Raw genomic sequence first — 18,465 nt, 5'->3', positions numbered from 1 at the left:
GTACTATTTGTAAGCGTTCAATTTGGTACAAGGGGGCGCCCGTATAGAGACTGTTGGCATAATCTAGATGCGATGTAATCAGGGCTTGAACAATGGTTTTGCAGGAATCTAATGGGAGGTATGGAAAGATCTTCCTGATCATACGCAGTTTGCCGAAGCAAGCTGCTGTGACCTTGTTAATTTGTGATTTGCAGGATAGTGCATTATCAAATTGAAAGCCCAAATTTCGAGCTGTCTGAACTGGGACCGGAGGAGGATTAAGTACCGTTGGCCACCACTGAATGGCAGGCAGCGCGGTTTTCTGATTAAAAAATAAAACCTCCGTTTTATCGGTATTCAGTTTAAGATGGTTAGAGGTCATCCAGGAGCAGATATTGCTGAGACAGTGGCAAAAACTGATGAAATTGGTGTCAGAGTGATCTCTAAATGAAAAAACAAGCTGAGTATCATCAGCGTAGGAGATCACTCCGACCCCCCAAGATTCCACCACCTTTGCCAGCGGAGCGAGATAGACATTGAAAAACAGAGGGCTCAAGGCAGAGCCCTGAGGCACTCCGCAAAAAAGAGGTTTACCCTCCGATTCAAAAGGTCGGAGAAAGACCTTCTGGGTCCGACCAGCATATTAATGCATGGGTTCCTTTATGTGCCCATCTACACGGAACTGCAGAGCAATACTAGACTAGTGCGGCCCAAATCAAAATTCAATTAAAAACATAGGCACATCTTTTGTGACTGTTTCTGAGGAAAAAAGCATCAAAATGTGGGTGCCGCGATCCAAAACAGCTGGTGCGCAAATTGCAAATCCTGGTTTGCATCTGGGTCTTGGTCCATCCGGCTCCTAGGTTCTGTGACTCTGCATTTCATAATGCAAAGGAATGGTACCCAGCAGAGCACGCCCCACATTTAAGAACATCCCAGGCCTTTTTCTCTCTGCTCATGCACAACTATTATTTTACAATTTCTTTACTAGGAAGATTTAAAACAAAACAGTATATAGGGGAAGGAGGGATGGGGAACATAAGGTACCATATGTGAAACAGTAATTCTGTACTGAAAAACAGTGTAAGATGAACCAGAGCGCTAGGTACATGGCAATATTAAGAAAGGCTGAGCGGTTCTACGTTTGTGCACAGACTGGTTAGAGAGGTAAGGGGGGGCCAGAAAATGTAACATGACTAAAAGAAAATAATAGAGGGAAAGCAAATAGGGAATCTTACAAACCCGGGGAGGAGGGGAAAAGTGGAGATAGGCGGAAGAGAGGAAAGAAATGAAAAGCACAGAAGAAGTGAGATGTAGCTGTAACTTTTGTCAGTGGCGGCTCCTCCGCTAAGGTGGAGGAGCGTCACCCCACTGCTTTTAAGAAGTGCGAAGCAGAAACAAAAAATTATAAAAACTTTGCTTTATTATCATTTTATGCTGCTTCCTGCAGCTTTGCGGGCGGGCGGGCGGGCTTGCTGCTCTGCTCTTGGAAAAGGGCATGGTAGAGTGCCTTGCCCACTCCTAAGTGTGCAATTACTGTTTTGTCAGCCCTCTTGGACTGCCCAAACCAGTCATGCGCACTTTCCCCGTTTTCCATGCAGGCTGCGGAGAAAAAGCCCAGGCTCCCATTCCCTGGTTGAGCGTCCAACTAGGCACTCACAGGGCTGCATTGCAGTGTTGAGATTGGTCAGTGGGGCCTGGTTGTGAAGAGCAGAGAAGAGCAGGAGCAGAGATGCAGAACCCAGCACAACAGTACATTTTTTTATTTTGTATTTATTTTTATTTTTTTATTATGCGTGACCCCTGCGCAAACCCCTCCCTCGCACAACCCACGACCAGCCCGCCCACCACCCGCTTACCATGCCGGCTGCCGCTGACAATTGTTGTGGATGATTCTAACTAGAGGTACACAATTCATTGCTGAGTGGAAGGTGTACCTGCATCCTTTACAGCTGGTGAAACCGCCTGCCCGAACGGTCTTAATAACGAAGGTAGTTGCGACGACCATGGTGCACTGTAGCCTATTGAGGTTCTGAATCATAGTGATACATGTTTCAGCTACATCAAAAGATTTCACAAAACAAGTCAATACAAGGGTATGTTATGATGTTAACCACCTACAGATCACATATTTAGTGAAAGAAGAACAAACCACTCTGAACCACATTGTTGGGAGTTCACTCCCTGTTTCCTCTCACTGCAGGGATCTCTCATTGATGTGCTGAAGGAGGTGCGTCCCACTCAGTTCTTTGGAGTACCGCGGACTTGGGAGAAGATGCAGGCTGCGGTGCAGGCCATGAGCTCGAAGTCATCATTTGTCGCAAGGACCGTCAGCTCCGAGGCGAGAGGCCATGGCGTGGCTGTTAACCTGAACCTAATGAATGGGTATACCGAATCAGCATCTCTTCTGGTGGGATTAGTGTGTGGAGTTAGGTATTAAAAAGCAGAAGAGTGTAAAGTACCATATTTGATATTTATAAATCAGGGCCACTGAACTCTCTCTGAGTGAACATATCAAAAGTATTCATGAGCAGGTTAAAATGTACCAAGTTTCCACTTTGTTTCAGATCCAACCTTGGGGATGTTTGAAAGGAATTAGTAAAAAGCTCTTGGGTGTTTTCTGCCTCTGGTGCTTCCTTTACAACTCCATCCATCAACAAATGTCCAGTGTCAGGGCCAAGAACAGGAGCGAATGATTCTCAGATCTGTTCTTAGTTGCAGACTCTGACATGTTATCATCTCCAGGGCTTCCTCTCTTCTCTCCTCTTGAGCATTAATCTTGAATAATCCTAAACTCTCTTTACTTAAAAACTTCTTGTATTTCTAGTATGTTCTTAAGCTTTTCCATCATCTATAACCAGTCCATACACATCATCCTTTGGTGTGTGAAACTCATAAGATCATAGAGGGGTTTCACTTCCTTAACATAAACAGGTCTTTGATTCTGAGGAAACAGATTTACCACTAACACAAGAGGAATAAAGAGTAATTATCATATGAACAAGACTAGTGGTGGTGGGAATGTAAAGTTTTACATTTATTTTTATGATTTGTAATATTTCCCATCCACTCCAGCCAAAATTCCATGTATTTTACTGAATGTGAGCTATTTTCTAGATAGTTTTGTTTGTTTTATTTCCACCCCTTCTTTCACTTTCCTCTTGCGTCAATCCGCATCTTCCTTCCTGTCCTTTTTCCTGTCCCCTTCCCATTAACTCCATAAAACTCGAGCCTTTAAGTATTTTATGTGTCTCACCAGTAGTTTAATATGGAGAACCACTTCAGGACATGCCGCTTTCCATTTGACCAAGTCACATACTTCTGCCATCTAGAGTCAGGTAGAGACATGCCAAGGTCAAGGCTGTGGCGTCCTCCCCAGTCAGGGATTCTCGCCAATGACTGTGCCACACACAGAGCTTAGTATAACATGTAAGTGCAAACTCAGCAGTCTAAAACAGCCTTCAATGCATTCTGCTCTAACACTGACGGCACAGGTCTTTGCACTCCATCAGGAGACAAATGGTTCTGTCAATTGCCAACTCAAGACAACACAAAGGCTATTGCAGTCCAGAGTATGACTTAGACACAGGATAGGACTGTGTTTGGCAGTGTCAACTCCTCAGCCTCTCTGGAACCCTTGCTTAAAGATACATCAAAAGCAAAGAAGATATAATGGAGTGCAGAAGTCAGTAGAGAACTGATACTTTTCAGGGCAGTTCTGTGGTAGGGCCCAGTACTGGTCTCTCCTCACCATCCAGACAGATGCCACATATGTTTGAATGGGACCCCTCTCAGCCAGAGACCAAGAGATAGGAGTGAGAAACCCACTGGCCTCCTGCCTTGTACGCAATTGTCTATGATGCAAACATGATTTGGGTTCTGCAGAGGCTGACTACAGACATCTATAGCACAGATATCATTGTCCAGCTTCACCAGAATTCTTTCACTAGTTTGCCCTGCCTCCTGGAAGCTGGCGTGAATTTCCAGAGGTGGTCCTCTGCCCCACAGGGCCCCCTGAGAATTTGAATGCATTCAATGAGAGTGTAATGCATGATTTTAGAAATTGAGACTTCAGAGTCAACAAGGTCTTGTGAACAAAACCAATTTCAGTCACAAATTGGATAAAGTTATGAAGAAATGGTCCAACATTGAGAAATATCAGATACGTTCCAGCTTCACTCTGAGAGCACAAACCTGGCATTTAGAGTGGAGAAGTGTGGCTCACTGGTTAGAAGCGGCAGACCCTGATGCAGAGGTCTGACCCAGGACCAGGGTTCAATTCCCGACACGGCAGGGTCTGTGGCTCAATGTCCACGGACTCGATTATTCTCGCCTCGGTGCCTACTCTAATCATGGGTCCCAATCTGCAACTCTGGACAATAGCTTGCTTAATCTCCACAATGGCCCCGAAAGCGCTGGGGTGCCTGGCTTCACCTTGAGGGTGCCCAGTAGGGGGCATTTCACAGGGAAAGCCAGGAAGGGTTCCACAGCGGTATACAGCGCCAGGATGCCTGAAAGGTGATAGTGCGCTTTACAAGTATACATACATTTACATTTACATTTACATGATGACCAATCACAGACTGTATTTGTGAGTTAGATGTAAAGATGAGGTCTATCAGCTTCCACTGCGGCTCAGCCGATTCCGGTCTTTGTCAGCTGTGATGACAAGCCCGATGTTGAGAAGGATGAAGCTTAGTACATCATTCTCAGACTGTCCCTCTGCCTTCCAAGGGCTACAGGGTAGATCTGTTCTATTCTGAGTGTGTAGTCTCTCGGAATGATTGCGATACATCAGAGCATGGAAATGGAATGTTCTTGTTGCTGTGTTTAAAGATAAAAAGGGCACCCGATGTGTGACCACTCACTTTGGGGGATTTTCCTCTTTCATTTGTCAGCTGTGCCTGACATTACCTCTCTTTGAGGGGACTAAATGATGTCCACAGAAGAAAAGAAGTGTGTCGAAAGATAGTCCCTCCTGTCCACATTGTATACGGAATATTCTTGCAAGGGTGCCCACCTATAAACAAGCATTATCCTCACACACTCTTCAACAGATGTTAGATCACTGCTCCATGAAATGAAAAGGTCATCAATGTACCGTAGCCATATCAAAATATTCCTGACCAATCAGCATTTAAGTGTTTTTGAGCACCTGCTCCTCCCACCAGCCCATGTGTAAGTTCGCATAGCTGGGGGAGAAGCAGGTGCCCATAGCTGTCCCCTGTGTTTGATGGAAGATGTAATTGTTAAACAGAAAAATATTACTGTTGATGCATCATTCTATAATGACTACAATCATGTCAATGTGTTTGCGGTGTTCGTTAGATCTTGTTCTCAAAAAGTGTTGTACAGCATAAATGCCATCTTTGTGTTGTATGCTGGTATATAATAAACTGACATCTAGACAGACTATCTGGATATCTGGTTCCCACTGAACATTAAAAATGTGTCTAGGAAAATCAGTACTGTTTTGTGCGTATGAGGGTAAGGCAAGTACATAAGGCTGCAGGAAGTAGTCCACATATTTGGACACGTTCATTATAAAGCTTCCAATTGCTGATATTATTGGCCTGCCATGAGGGCAGGCACTATCTTTATGCACCTTCAGTAGAAGTCTTTGATGTTTCTTGTGCAAAAATTCAAATACCTCCTTAGTGATCAAAGTAGTGTTGTGGCAATTTTTTGGATCTTTAAAAAAGCCTGCTCTCAACCCATCATACACACTTCTCGTAATCTTACAGTAACACTGTTGGTTATGCAGTTGACTGTAAGCTTCCTGTAGATACATCTCATTCGGTCAAATCACTATCTTTCCTCAGAGGAACGTATCTGATATTTCTCATTGTTGGACCATTTTGTCATAACTTTATCCAATTTGTGACTGAAATTGGTTTTGTTCACAAGACCTTGTTGACTCTGAAGTCTCAATTTTTTAAAATCATGCATTACACTCTCATTGAATGCATCCAAATTCTCATGGGGCATTGGGGGGTAGAAGCGGGACTTGGTTCTAAAAGGAGTAGCACTCCTATCACTGCTGTAGCTATCAGGCAGTGTTCTGCTTGCATCACCTTCTGACTGCTCGCTTGTGCCTTCTTTTGCCAAATCTGTTAAATCATTTAGAAGGTCTACATCTTCTACCGTTAATGTACTCTGGGCTACCGGTAATATAGATTTGACACCTGCTGTCTGTTTGCCCTTAAATTTTTTTTGTTGCAATTTTAATTTGGACTTCGGAAGGGTAAAATGTACTACTCCCACTCCAGTCTGTGCAGCAGTAGGGAAAGGCTTGGACAACGGAGGAGTAGAATTTAAAATTCCCACTCCAGTCCAACAGTAGGGAAAGCGTTGGACTCTGGAGGGATACAATTTACTATTCACACTGCATTCTGTGCAGCAGTACAGGGAGAGTAGTTCACTTCAAACAAATAACATATTTTAACATGTTTGTTAATTAAGCAGAAATATTTTAAATTCTCAATATAAATATTATATGTCTACATTTTCAAAAAACAATGTACCAAAACAATTTACAAATACATAATTATTTAAATTTGAAATAATTTTTTATCGATTAAAACAAATGTTATTAATTTAAATACAATGACACACTATATTCCCACAAACATAACAGCTGACAATTGAAATGTAATTAAAATAAAAAAGTATAACACAATTAACATATTATATTACAAGTGACAATTAAAACATCTATTAACAAATGAGTACCTAATTTTAAATATATTATTACTTAAATAACTTCCCACCCTATTTTCCAACAAACAAAACAAAACACAACTAATATATAGAACACAAATACATTTATTCTTACATAATTAAATATTTCAATCAAAAGAAATATTTAGTAACTAATTATTACTTAATTAACTTCTCACTCTATACTCCTACACACTAAGCAACCGACACCTAAAAACTAACTTAAAAACTATAAGTACACAATTTACATAATTAATTGCCAATTAAATAATTGGTTATTAATTTATTATCCATTATTTATTAATTAATTTATCACCCTGTACCCCTACAAATTCAACAACCCAAATCAAGCACATAACTTGAAAAATATAATAATTACACAATTTACATATTTCTCAATCAAACAATTAATGATACATTATCAATTGATAATACTTCATTACCTTCTCAGTCTGTACTCCTACAAACCAATAATAATCAATTAAAATAAAAAAGTATATTATTTTCACAATTAACATAACTACTCAGCAAAAAAGAATTTATAATAATTAAAATGATTTATACATTAAATATAATGAATTAACTTCACTATAAATTACAATTAACAATTACATTAAATGTAAAAATAATTAAAAATGACAAACTATATTAATAAATATAAACAAAAATTATGCAACCAAATTATAATATATACAATTAAAATATAAACTAAAATACATAAAAATAAATAAAGAAATTATCTTTTTTTACGACTATATTTTTGTAAGCAATATTAACAGCACAGATATGTTTGACAAGGTTATTACTTACCTTTAAAAATTGATATTTTTGTAAACTATATTTTTGCATCACGATATTTATATACCACAATATTAAAAGCTCAATATTTGTTTGACTCAATATTTTGTCCAAATATCATCTGTTCTAAGCTAATCAGCCACAACATTTTCCAGGTGCCTACCAACACACAGTAGGGAATCACTTTTTTAGTATCTGTGCCCCATATTCCTCTTCTACCAGGCTATCTTCTTAGATTTATTGACTTCCTCCTCAATATCCTTATTTTTAAACCTCTTTTATTGGTCAATGATCCTTTTCATCCTTTCTCAAATCGTTTATATCACCCATTTGATTTCTTCTTACACTCTCCTCCTTTTTTGAAACGTCTTCTGTCTCACCTCTCATGTGTTTGCTTTACAGTCAAGCCTCCGCGCCAGCTGAAAATCAAGTGCTCAAGAAGATACAAGCTGGTCTTGGCCTTGATCGATGTGTCATGTGTTCAACAGGAGCAGCTCCCATCACGAAGGAGACCCTGGACTACTTCATGGGGCTGAACCTCCCCATTATGGAGCTTTACGGCATGAGTGAGAGTTCTGGACCCCATACAGCATCTATACCGAGCACTTTCCGCTCCACAAGGTCTGTCGTAATTTTTGCCAACTCTGGCTTACTTTCTGAACCACCATCGAATAGCACTTTCATTATTTCATTTATTATCTCCATCATTTGGAATTCCAGGCAGCATCAATGTATCATCTGAGACATTTGCTCTAGTATTTATCTGTCCCTGGTCTCTCTATACTCTACTGATGCAGGCTGGTCACCTGCATTTTTAGGTTATGTCACACAACCACATGTGACTGATCCTGTCCCAGGGTGCTACCATGCTGGTAGTCCAGGGGCTAGTTGTTTATGTGAATCACTCCAATATACTACAGTACACACCTACAAATGACTAACATTTGATGCATTTAGTGCCTAATGTATCAAATTGCGTGCTTTGGTTGTTACTCTTTATTTATTTGTAAAGTCACGAAACTTTGACAGTCTTTCCAGATTTAGTAGCAAACAAGTCCAGAGCTGGTCACACACATCTGAGTAGAAACATGTCTGTGGGTGTGTGTCTGTTCTGTCTCAATTAAATGTTAATAATTAGCAGATAGACGGATAGAATTACCTTTTGGGCAAACTAATGCTTGGCATATACAGCAGTGCCATGCAACAATGGACATTAGAAAGAATTACATAACAAATCATTTAATAATGGTGTTTATTCAGCATAAGAATGCACTATGGTCCACTGTTCATGGGCTACAAACATCTCATAAATAGAGAAAACTGTATTTGCAGCCTAATGCTGGTGGTACAGTAGTTGTCAATACCATCAGGAAATATAAGAGGGCCTTCACAACTTATAAGTTTCAAAGTCAGTTGCTTCTGGTAATAACGCACATAAAGTCACTAACCTGTCGTCAAGAGACAAACAAAGGATACAGAACATGCTTGCTTACCATCATAAGGTAGCCCTTATATCATTGGACAATGCCCTGTGCAACATTGTTGTATAAATGACTTCTGTCTTCATAACAGAGCTAGTTTTCTCCTCCTTTGTAGGTAGGCAGACTGAGGCTGAACAGAGCTCCACTGTCTCAGATGCAACTTACAAGAGTACAGTGTAAAGAGGTTAGTGGAAGAACAATGTTCTAGCTCGCGTCCGGTACCAGAGTTTGTTAGAGAGATCATGTCTAAGTTGAATCAATGCAAGGACTTCACCTGCCTTCCCAATGACATGAGTTCTACAACAGGTATGGATTAACTCCCAGTATTTCTGAAAGCCATTTGATGCCGTTCACCATTAGAGTTCTGCAGAGACAAATTCCCACACAACAGGCAGATGTCTTTAGACACAATTTGCACATCTTGCCCACCAGGAGGCCTGCAAGAGAAGCATGGTGCCCCACCCCCAGAAGTCTACGCTGCATGTCAGGCATCTCGGCTTACCCTGGGGTTCACAGCTGTCAGAGCACACAGACTTCCAAAGTAGACGTGCAGAGCAGGCTACCTTTTCACCTCTTAGGAATCAGGGACAGTCTTCAGGATCCATAAATTCTGCAAATCTTAGAGGGTTACAGCAAGGCACTATATAGGAGTGAGCTGCAAAGCGCATTGCTGCATTTTTCAATGCAGTGTCTAAACTAACCAGCACACACATGTAGAACAAAATGGGCCTTATCGAGATCTCATGAGCTCCTTCCAAGTCACTGAATTCTGAACTGTGTTTTCCTGCACTTCTAAGATGGAAGCATGCTTAGTATTTCAGTCATTTCTCATATAGTACCTTAAGAAGCTCTCATGTGGTGAGACTGAGACAGAGTACAGGAAGGGCCCCATGTATGTTGTAAAGTGCTACACAAACAAATGATAGAAGGAATGTTGAATACATTATATATTCACCCCCAGTAAAGAGATCTGGGTTAAATCCATAGTTCTTTTGCTCACCATGCCATGTTTAGAACCAGTCATATGCAAATCAGTCTTGACCCTAGGCCTCATGGGAACAGTCCAGACCGAACTGCCAAGCTAGGTCCTTTGGACCAGAAACAAGCATCCTGGGACTGGTTTATGGGTATTACCCTTCATTAGCCAGGCTAGCTTGAATCCATTGGCACAGTGAGCAAGGGACCCACGTCTGGGCATACTCATTGCACTTAGGGTGAAAAGTGCAAGTCAAACAAATGATGGACGGAATGTTGAATAAATCATACATTCACCCCCAGTCAAGAGATCTAGGTTAAATCCATTGATCTTTTGCTCACCATGCCACCCCGTTTTAGACCCTACCATATGCAAATCAGTCTTGACCCTGTGCCTCATGGGAACAGTTCAGACCGAACTGCCAAGCCAGGTCCTCCCTGGACCTGAAACAAGCATCCTGGGACCGGTTTCGGGGTATTGTCATGTTATGTTCAAGTGACTTGTTAAGCGCACGTACACCGAACAATTTCTTGGCGCTGGGCTGGGACGGTTTCAAACACTAGAAAGGGGGTTTAATTGTAAGCCCGGGAGAGTAACCATGTTTTGAGTAGTTTCCTGAACTGGGTGTAGGTAGTGGCCAGGCACAGTTCAAGGGGGAGAAGGTTCCAAAATTGAGGTGCCAGGGTCAAGAATATTAGGCCGCAATGTTTCTTTCATTTAAAAGAGCTGGAAATCAGTAGTTCTTATTAAAGGAACATATTGCGCAGGAGGGAGCATATCGCTGTATCTTTGCGGCGATAAAGGCGGGGCCGTGTCCAGAGAGGGCTTTATAAATGGTGCAGCCTAACTTGAAGAGACAGCGTTGGGTCACTGGGAGCAAGTAGAGGCTCTACAACAATGGTTTTACATGGTGGTGCTTAGGCTGACCAAGAATAAGCCTGGTCGCTAGGTTCTGCACCAGTTGTAGCAGGCATAATTGGTATGCTGGAATGCCAGCATACAGGACTTTTGCATAATCAATACATGACATTACCAGTGCGAGGACAACTTGGGTCAAGGCTTCAGTATTCAGAAATCGACTGATTTTCCAAATACTCCGCAGATGGAAAAAACAAGCAGAGACCACTGAGCTAATCTGGGCCTTCATAGTAAGATCATTGCTGACCTCAATTCCTAGGCTTTTGACCAAGCTGGCTGGGAGTGGGGGACACCCCATTAGTGGGGGCCAGAAATTAGAATTCCAGGGATTGGCAGGGCCACCGATAAGAATCAGCTCGGTCTTGTTGGGATTTAATTTGAGTTAATTGACGTTCATCCAGTTGCAAATAAAATTCACGGTAGATTGAAAGCTCCCAACTGATGATGGGGATGAGTCAATATTAAACACTAGTTGAAGGTCATCGGCATAGTTAAAAGTTACGACCTCTCTGTTTCGAAGGGCCTGAATTAGAGGTAAAATGTACAAGTTAAAAAGTAGGGGTGAAAGAGAGGAGCCCTGCGGAACTCCGCAAGTCAGTCTTCCTTTTTCAGCGGAGAAGCTAGCAAAACGGACTGCTTGGAAGTGATTGTTGAGGAAAGAGGTAATCCACTTCAGCTCCAGACCCTGGATCCCAACACAGCCGACACAGTAGATCAACACACAGGTCGATCAAAAGATGGGGATTGACCTTGTCAAAGGCGGCCGACAAATCCAGGAGCACCAAGGCTTGAGTGGTGCTGTGGTCGGCCCTCCTTCTTAATTTTTCGAGGGATGCCAGGATAACTGACTCAGTGGAGTGTGCTGGTCTAAAACCTGCTTGACTGTGATTCCAAGTAATAAGATTGTTTTACAAAGGCACTGAGACAGTTCCCAACGTTGGCCTCTAAAATATTTCCCTAATATGGCAGCAGAGATATGGGGCCATAGTTGGGGATACTTCATCAGCCAGGCTAGCTTGAATCCAGTGGCACAGTGAGCAAGGGACCCACATCTGGGCATACCCATCCCACTTGGGTGAAAAGTGCTAGGGAAACAAATGATACAATCATACATTCACCACCAGTCAAGAGATCTGGGTTAAATCCATTGTTCTTTTTCTCACCATGCCACCCCAGTTTAGACCTAGCCATATGCAAATCAGTCTTGACCCTGTACCTCATGGGAACAGTCCAGACCGAACTGCCAAACCAGGTCCTCCCTGGACCGGAAACAAGCATCCTGGGACCCGTTTCTGGGTATTACCCTTCATCAGCCAGGCTAGCTTGATTCCAGTGGCACAGTGAGCAAGGGACCCACGTCTGGGCATACCCATCCCACTTAGGGTGAAAAGTGCTACACAAGTAAATCCCTGTATGTTGTAAAGCTGCCAATAGCTCTGAGCTCCTACAAGTTGCCTGAATGTGCAATAGCATATAATTTTATTTATTCAATCTTTATTTCGGCCATTGGCCATCAAAGATACACAATTAAAACATATATAATCACTATGAAATCGCCATACATAATCAATCAATACATTTTTATACGATGTAAAACCTTGAGATTACATACTGATAAAATTTCATTTAAAAACTGTGGACCTTAAAATTAAGAAGGAGCCTGCATCTTCAGAATTCGGGTGCGAGTGTGCCAGACATTAGTGAGGAATTTTGCTAATACAAACACAGTTAAGCTAGAGGCATCAGTTTTTAAGATTCTGTACATTGGGAGGTACTCCTACAACCCAGGTTTCTGATCAATGGTAGGAGCCAATATTTCCTCGCTGCCATGTAAACTGGGCAAAACAGGACCACATGTAAATCGCTTTCGTCCGCGGCAGCGCAAGCCGGGCACTGCTTAGTGGAGGGGGGTGTTGACCAGGAGCTGGTAAAAGATCGTAAGGGCAATGTGCCATATCTCCATTGGAGAAACAGCTTCCTGGCCAGCACGGGGGAGATGGCATCTAAAACCCTCTCCAGCCTGTACGAGTCCTTACTTTGCACAAATACAGAAGTTAGTGACCCTTCACACTGGCTGTCTAGGGCCGCGGCTAGTTTTTGTTCATGATAAGCGATGGCCAGAGCTCTCTTTGAGATGTTTAATGAAGCATTTGCAGGGTTAGACCGAAGGTCGGGAAACCCCAGTACCATACAGGAGTTTTGGATGTATTTTACCCAGGGGATCGATAGCGCTTTCGGGTGGGTCAATAGCTCCATTTGTTCCGCCCTATAGGCAAGGAGTTCATCGCTGCTCCACAGCCTTCGCCAGAAGGCTATGGGTCTCAAGCCTAGTTTGTCCGCTATTGGTCTCAAACCCAGGTCTAACCTAAGGGGGAGGAGCGGGGTGCTGGGCGGAAGTGCAACTATCTGTCTGATGAAATTATTCTCGGTTAAGGACAGACTGCGGCAGGATGTATGTCCCCACAATTCCGCCCCATACATAGTAGCACCCCTGGCCTGCGTCTTATAGATCTGGATGAGCGGTCCCAGTGGTCGGTATGTGGAGCCATTCATCATCCGCGCAATACCCCCTGTAGTCTGTACCAATTTGAGATTGGCCCTGCTCTGGTGTGATCCCCAAGACATAGTTTCATTGAGAGTTACACCAAGGTAATCAAAGGTGGAGACTCTCTCGAGCCGTGAGGCTCCCAATAGCGGATTCGGCCGCAATTTATGGCTTGGGTTCAAAACCATAAACTTAGTTTTAGCTCCGTTAATTTCTAAGCCCCTATCGGTGCAAAAGGCCACGAATGAATCTAGGATCCTGTGTATCCCCATTGGGGTTTTGGACAGCAGCAGGGTGTCATCTGCAAACATAATTGCAGGCACCCTGCTGCCGTTCAATTTGGGGGCGTCAGTATATTCAGTGGCATTTAGGTGGGCGATCACCCCGTTGACAAAGAGGCAGAACAGAGTTGGTGCCAGCACACAACCCTGTCTAACCCCTCGATCAACGGGGAATCTATCCGTCAGAGCCCCTGACCTCCCGCACCTCAATCGAGCATAGTTATTGTAATGTAATCTCTGCAAGATTATCAGGATATCCGGGGGAACGCCCATCTCAGCCAAAACGCTCCAGAGTTTCCACCTGGGCACCAGGTCGAAAGCGGCCCGCAGACCCACAAAGATTGTGTATAGGCTGCCGCCCTCGAATATCGCTGCCCTCCAGTAAATGATATTCAATCGGAAAACCTGGTCCACTGTGGAAACTCCCTTTCTGAATCCTGCCTGGTACGGGCTCAGAACACCCAACTCTTCTGCCCAATCTTGGAGCCGGTTCAACAATACCCTACCAAACAGCTTCTGTGCCACATCGATTAGGCTGATTGGTCTGTAGTTGGCTGGGAGAAGAGGCGAGCCCTTTTTGAATATAGGGACCACCTCCGCCCCCAGCCAAGTACTGGGGATTTCCATGCCGCTGAGAACTCCATTAAACAGCGCGGCAAGGTAGGGCGCCCAGACATTGGGCGCCTGCTTAAACAGGCCCCCGGGTAGGCCGTCCAGTCCTGGCGCCTTTCCCGAGGTGAGTCCTGCTATTGCCGCCTTAACCTCGCCCAGTGTTATTGGATCTCCCTCGTAATCAGGCCAACCGACGCCGGTGTCGCTGGTAGGTTCTCCCGGCTCAGAGCTATAAAGGGATTGAAAGTGTGCCTGCCACACCCCTGGAGCAATGTTTGGCTCAATTGCCGAATGGAGATTCCCCGACCCCCCTCTTACTATTCTCCAGAACATTCGATGATCTTTTATCGCTAGGGACTTAGTAAGCTCTTCCCATTGGTTCTCTTCCCATTCAGTTTTGGCTTGGGCAATGAGTTTTTTGTATGCCCGTCTGCGTTCTCTTAACTGTTCCCCGCCTAGACCCTCCTTGATGGATCTAAGGAGTTCCCCCTTTGCCCTTCTGCAGGCTGTGCTATACCATGAGGATTTGTATGCGTGCCCCCTCCTTGAATTCTGTGCTTTGCTGAAGAGGACGGGAGCCGCAGCCTTTATGAGGTCCTCATGGGCCTGCTATAATTTGGCCTGTGAATCTTTGTTACCCACCCCGGTAGCTAAATCTCCCACAGTTTCCAGAATGGGGATTATCCCTGCATAAAGCCTCGGGAGTTTCTCCTCGCTCGAGGCCAGTTGTTCCCACCTGATTCTTCTCCTGTTGTTTTCCAGTAGAAGTTCAGGTTTGCCCCCCTCCCCAGACGTTGTGCAGGTTAGGCGACCGGGGTGATTGAGGTCAAGTTCAAGGGCATTGTGATCGCTGTCTAGCCTTTCCATAACCCTAAAATCCCGTATAGCTGGCCAGTTCGCTATCTGTACCAGGACATAGTCCAAGCGAGATTCTCTTCCCACTCTGTTATAAGTGGTTCTGCTAGGTATGTCCGATCTAATACGCCCATTACAGGCTCTAATTCCAAATTTCTGGGTAAGAGCTGTGATCTGCAATGCTACAGGAGTCCATGCCTTCGGGGGGGAGCTTCTACCGAAGGCACTGACCACCTGACCTCTTCTTCCATGGGAAAACCCTCTAATAGGCCCGGCAGTGGTTCAAAATGGGAATTTAAATCCCCTCCGACTACATAGGGTAGATCTCTTGGTATTTCGGATAGATAGTCCGTAAGTTCATCTATGGTGGACGATTCCCTGGCAATTCCAACTGGCCTAGAGTAAATGTTTATTAGAGCGAGTTTCGCTTGATTTGGCCAGGACAATAGGACCACAAGGATGTCGTCGGAGGGGGCCGGTAACCGTGTAGCCTCGCACCCTAGGTGGGATGCCACCCAGGTTGTGAGCCCGCCTGAAGGGCGTCCTTTGCCCTCCCATCTGGCCGGGATGAAAAATGACTGATAACCTTGGTGCCCATAGTCTTCCCTTGCCCAAGTCTCCTGGAACATGCAAACATCCCCAGTCTCAATGTAAGTTTCCCATTCTTGAGCAGCCAGTTTATTAGCTAATCCGGCCACATTCCACCAAATTAGTCTCAAATGTTGCCGGGGTAGGAGAGTGGGGGAGACAGTTCCGGGTGATACACCAGTTGTTGCATCGGGAGCATTATCAACAATGAGTTCAGATGGCTCAGGGAGATTACAGGAACCATTGTCCAAGGTCGCAAAAGTGTTGGTGGACAGTCAATCAACCCCGTCAAGCCCGCTCAAACAGTTGAAGCAGTTGAAGTGGAAATAGGGTGTTTCAGGTGGCTGGTAATTTGGACGTCGGACATATTCTTTGTATCTTGGTCTCCGTTCCACCCTTGTCCAATTTCCTTGCGGCCAGTCATGATGCGTGCGGATGGGTGGGAAAAAGAAGGAGACTGGCAAGGTCTGTATGGTGGAATCCAACGATCTATTTGACCCTGCGCAAATATGTGAAACTTTATCGGGGTCCCTGAAGGTCACCATTATACAGTCCCCTATTATTGTTTTCCTCGTCTTCCCCAGCCATGGCACCCTTCTAACCATAATGATCTCATTATTAAAGTGTGGTGGTAGGGGTCTGTTCCAATTCAGCCATTTAATGAATTTCTTCTTGAGGGATTGGAAATCTTCGTTTTCACCCCTTTGTAGAGAGGGGGCACCCGCTAAAACCACCATGAGACTATTGGGCTCCGGTGGCAGATCTGGTCTCCATGTTCTTTGAACGGGCTGGCCAGGGGGGGGAGAGGGAATACTAGCAATGGGGGGGAGCCCATGATTTATGCCAGGCTCTTGACTGGGGGGGGGGGGGTCTATTAACTGGGGAGGCATGATATTTGAGATGCTTCGTGGGGTCGGGACAGGAATAGCCATAAGTGGCTGCAAGGGGGGGGCAGTGGTGGCGCCCTGTGTAGCTCCTATATTAGAGGGGGGATTTTGTTTGTTAGGGAAAGTTCCTGTGGGTGGATTGGGCCCCATAGTTCTAGTCTGCTTGCTAACCGAGGTGTTCAGGGTAGTTAGAGTTGCCTCTAGGATGGTAAGCCTGATCTCTACTTTTTTCAGGCTTTCACTAATGGGCTGCAAGAGTGAGCGGAGTAGGAATTCTATACTCCCTAGGGATATAAGAGGGGGAGCTGTGTTAGACGGGTTAGCCCCTGGGTCACTGCTAGTAACAGCAGTGATAGCACTTGTGTCCTTGGTAGAAATAATGGTATGGGCATTTTCTGTGAACCCAAAGGGAGTGAGTGCAGGCTTGTGTTTTTTACCAAAATCTAGGTGGGATATTTTAGTTTTCCCCTGTCCCCCCCTCGTCTTTCTTCTGCGCTTGTTGGGTGGGGGGCCATGCAGTTCTGCCACAACAATATGCTTAGGGTTATTTTTCTTGGTTTTGTTTACGGGGGGGGGGTTTGGGTAACCAAGTCAACAGCCATATTAGTAGAGGTTGGGAGTGGAATGGCCTCCGTGGTCTCTTCGGACAATGTACCCGGCATGGTAATGCTATCCCGTAGCAGTAGGAGGACACCATCTTGAGTTAATAGATCCTGGCTGTCAATGGGGGTGCCTTCCTCTTGGGAGATGGGATAAGGGATTATCTCGCTAAGGGGTCTGCTTTTCATGATTTCAATGGAGCGGCGGCGCTCTGCCCTGCGCTTCTCTAGGGAGCTTTCTTTTCCCCCTTCTCCCTTAGCGGATTTAAAATAGTTGTCCAGAGTCCCGGTGTTACTTCCCCCCACCCTTGATGGAGTTTCACATAGTGCCAGTGAGGGCATGTTCGTGATCTGTTCCTAGATTCGGCTAGTATCAGGAAGGTGCGGGCGAAAGAGAGTGGGCCCAGCCCAGCCTCCTTCAGCCCCGGACGGCCACAGACGGCCACAGACGGCCACAGACGGTCCCACCCTTGTCCCGGGCTTCTCCCGGCGCTCTCCTGCGTGCTCCCGCGCAGCGGGGTCTGCGCCTTCTTTAAATAACTCACTAATAGGTAGTCTAGCGGGTGGGCGGGGCCGGCAGGGAGAGCAGCCCAGCTAGTCCCAAGGGCGCGCAGGGACTCCTGGTCCTTGGAGTCCCTGCAAGTGCTCGCAGCTCTGCCGGTTACCAGCAAAGCACCCCTGCTATACTATCCAGCTGACGCCTGTGTCAGGGGGCGATGCGGGACCCGAGGTCCCAAGTGCCGAGTGCCGAGTCTGGTAGGAGGAAGTAGGAAGGCTCCAAGAGGTGCTGTGTCCACAAGCAGCGCGATGTGCGAGGAAAGCATATAATTACTTCTACTCCCTATGGAGAAAGCTGCGGCAGAGCCAGATATTTGTTTTTATACTGGCTGAAGGTGTTGCTGGATTTTTAAATAAAAATGTTATTTTCTCTATAGAATTGGTAAACCAAATATAGAAACTATTCTTATTAGCAAAGTTGAGAGTCAGCAGATGGACCACATTGTGTAGAACAAGGCATGTTTAAGGCTCTGTGGAATACATTAGAGAAGGACTTTAAAAGAGAAAGGGAATGAAGGAAGGCATGCTACCCAAAAAGATCCAGGCAGAAGGTTATCATTCTGTCTACCACAACATGATGGAAACATTGGTGGTCCCAAAAACAGAATGGGGCGTGACACTGGTGACACTCAAACATGAAGCAGTATACCAAGGACGGCAACTTTGGC

At 44.8% G+C, this 18,465-nt stretch overlaps 1 protein-coding gene across 1 annotated transcript in view; it reads left to right on the top strand.

Annotated features, from left to right (window-relative positions):
- The window catches only part of LOC147725892 (long-chain-fatty-acid--CoA ligase ACSBG2-like), a 144,527-nt gene that overhangs the window by 66,346 nt on the left and 59,716 nt on the right, over positions 1-18,465 (top strand). The window contains exons 8-9 of the mRNA XM_086963383.1: positions 2,183-2,364; positions 7,900-8,118. Of these exons, the coding sequence (XP_086819509.1) occupies positions 2,183-2,364; positions 7,900-8,118 (401 nt within the window). The remainder of the gene's footprint in view (positions 1-2,182; positions 2,365-7,899; positions 8,119-18,465) is intronic.

This window comes from Lissotriton vulgaris, chromosome 3_1 (genome assembly GCF_964263255.1).
Source record: "Lissotriton vulgaris chromosome 3_1, aLisVul1.2, whole genome shotgun sequence".
Taxonomy (NCBI): Eukaryota; Metazoa; Chordata; class Amphibia; order Caudata; family Salamandridae; genus Lissotriton; species Lissotriton vulgaris.
This window is presented reverse-complemented; position numbering and strand designations above follow the sequence as displayed.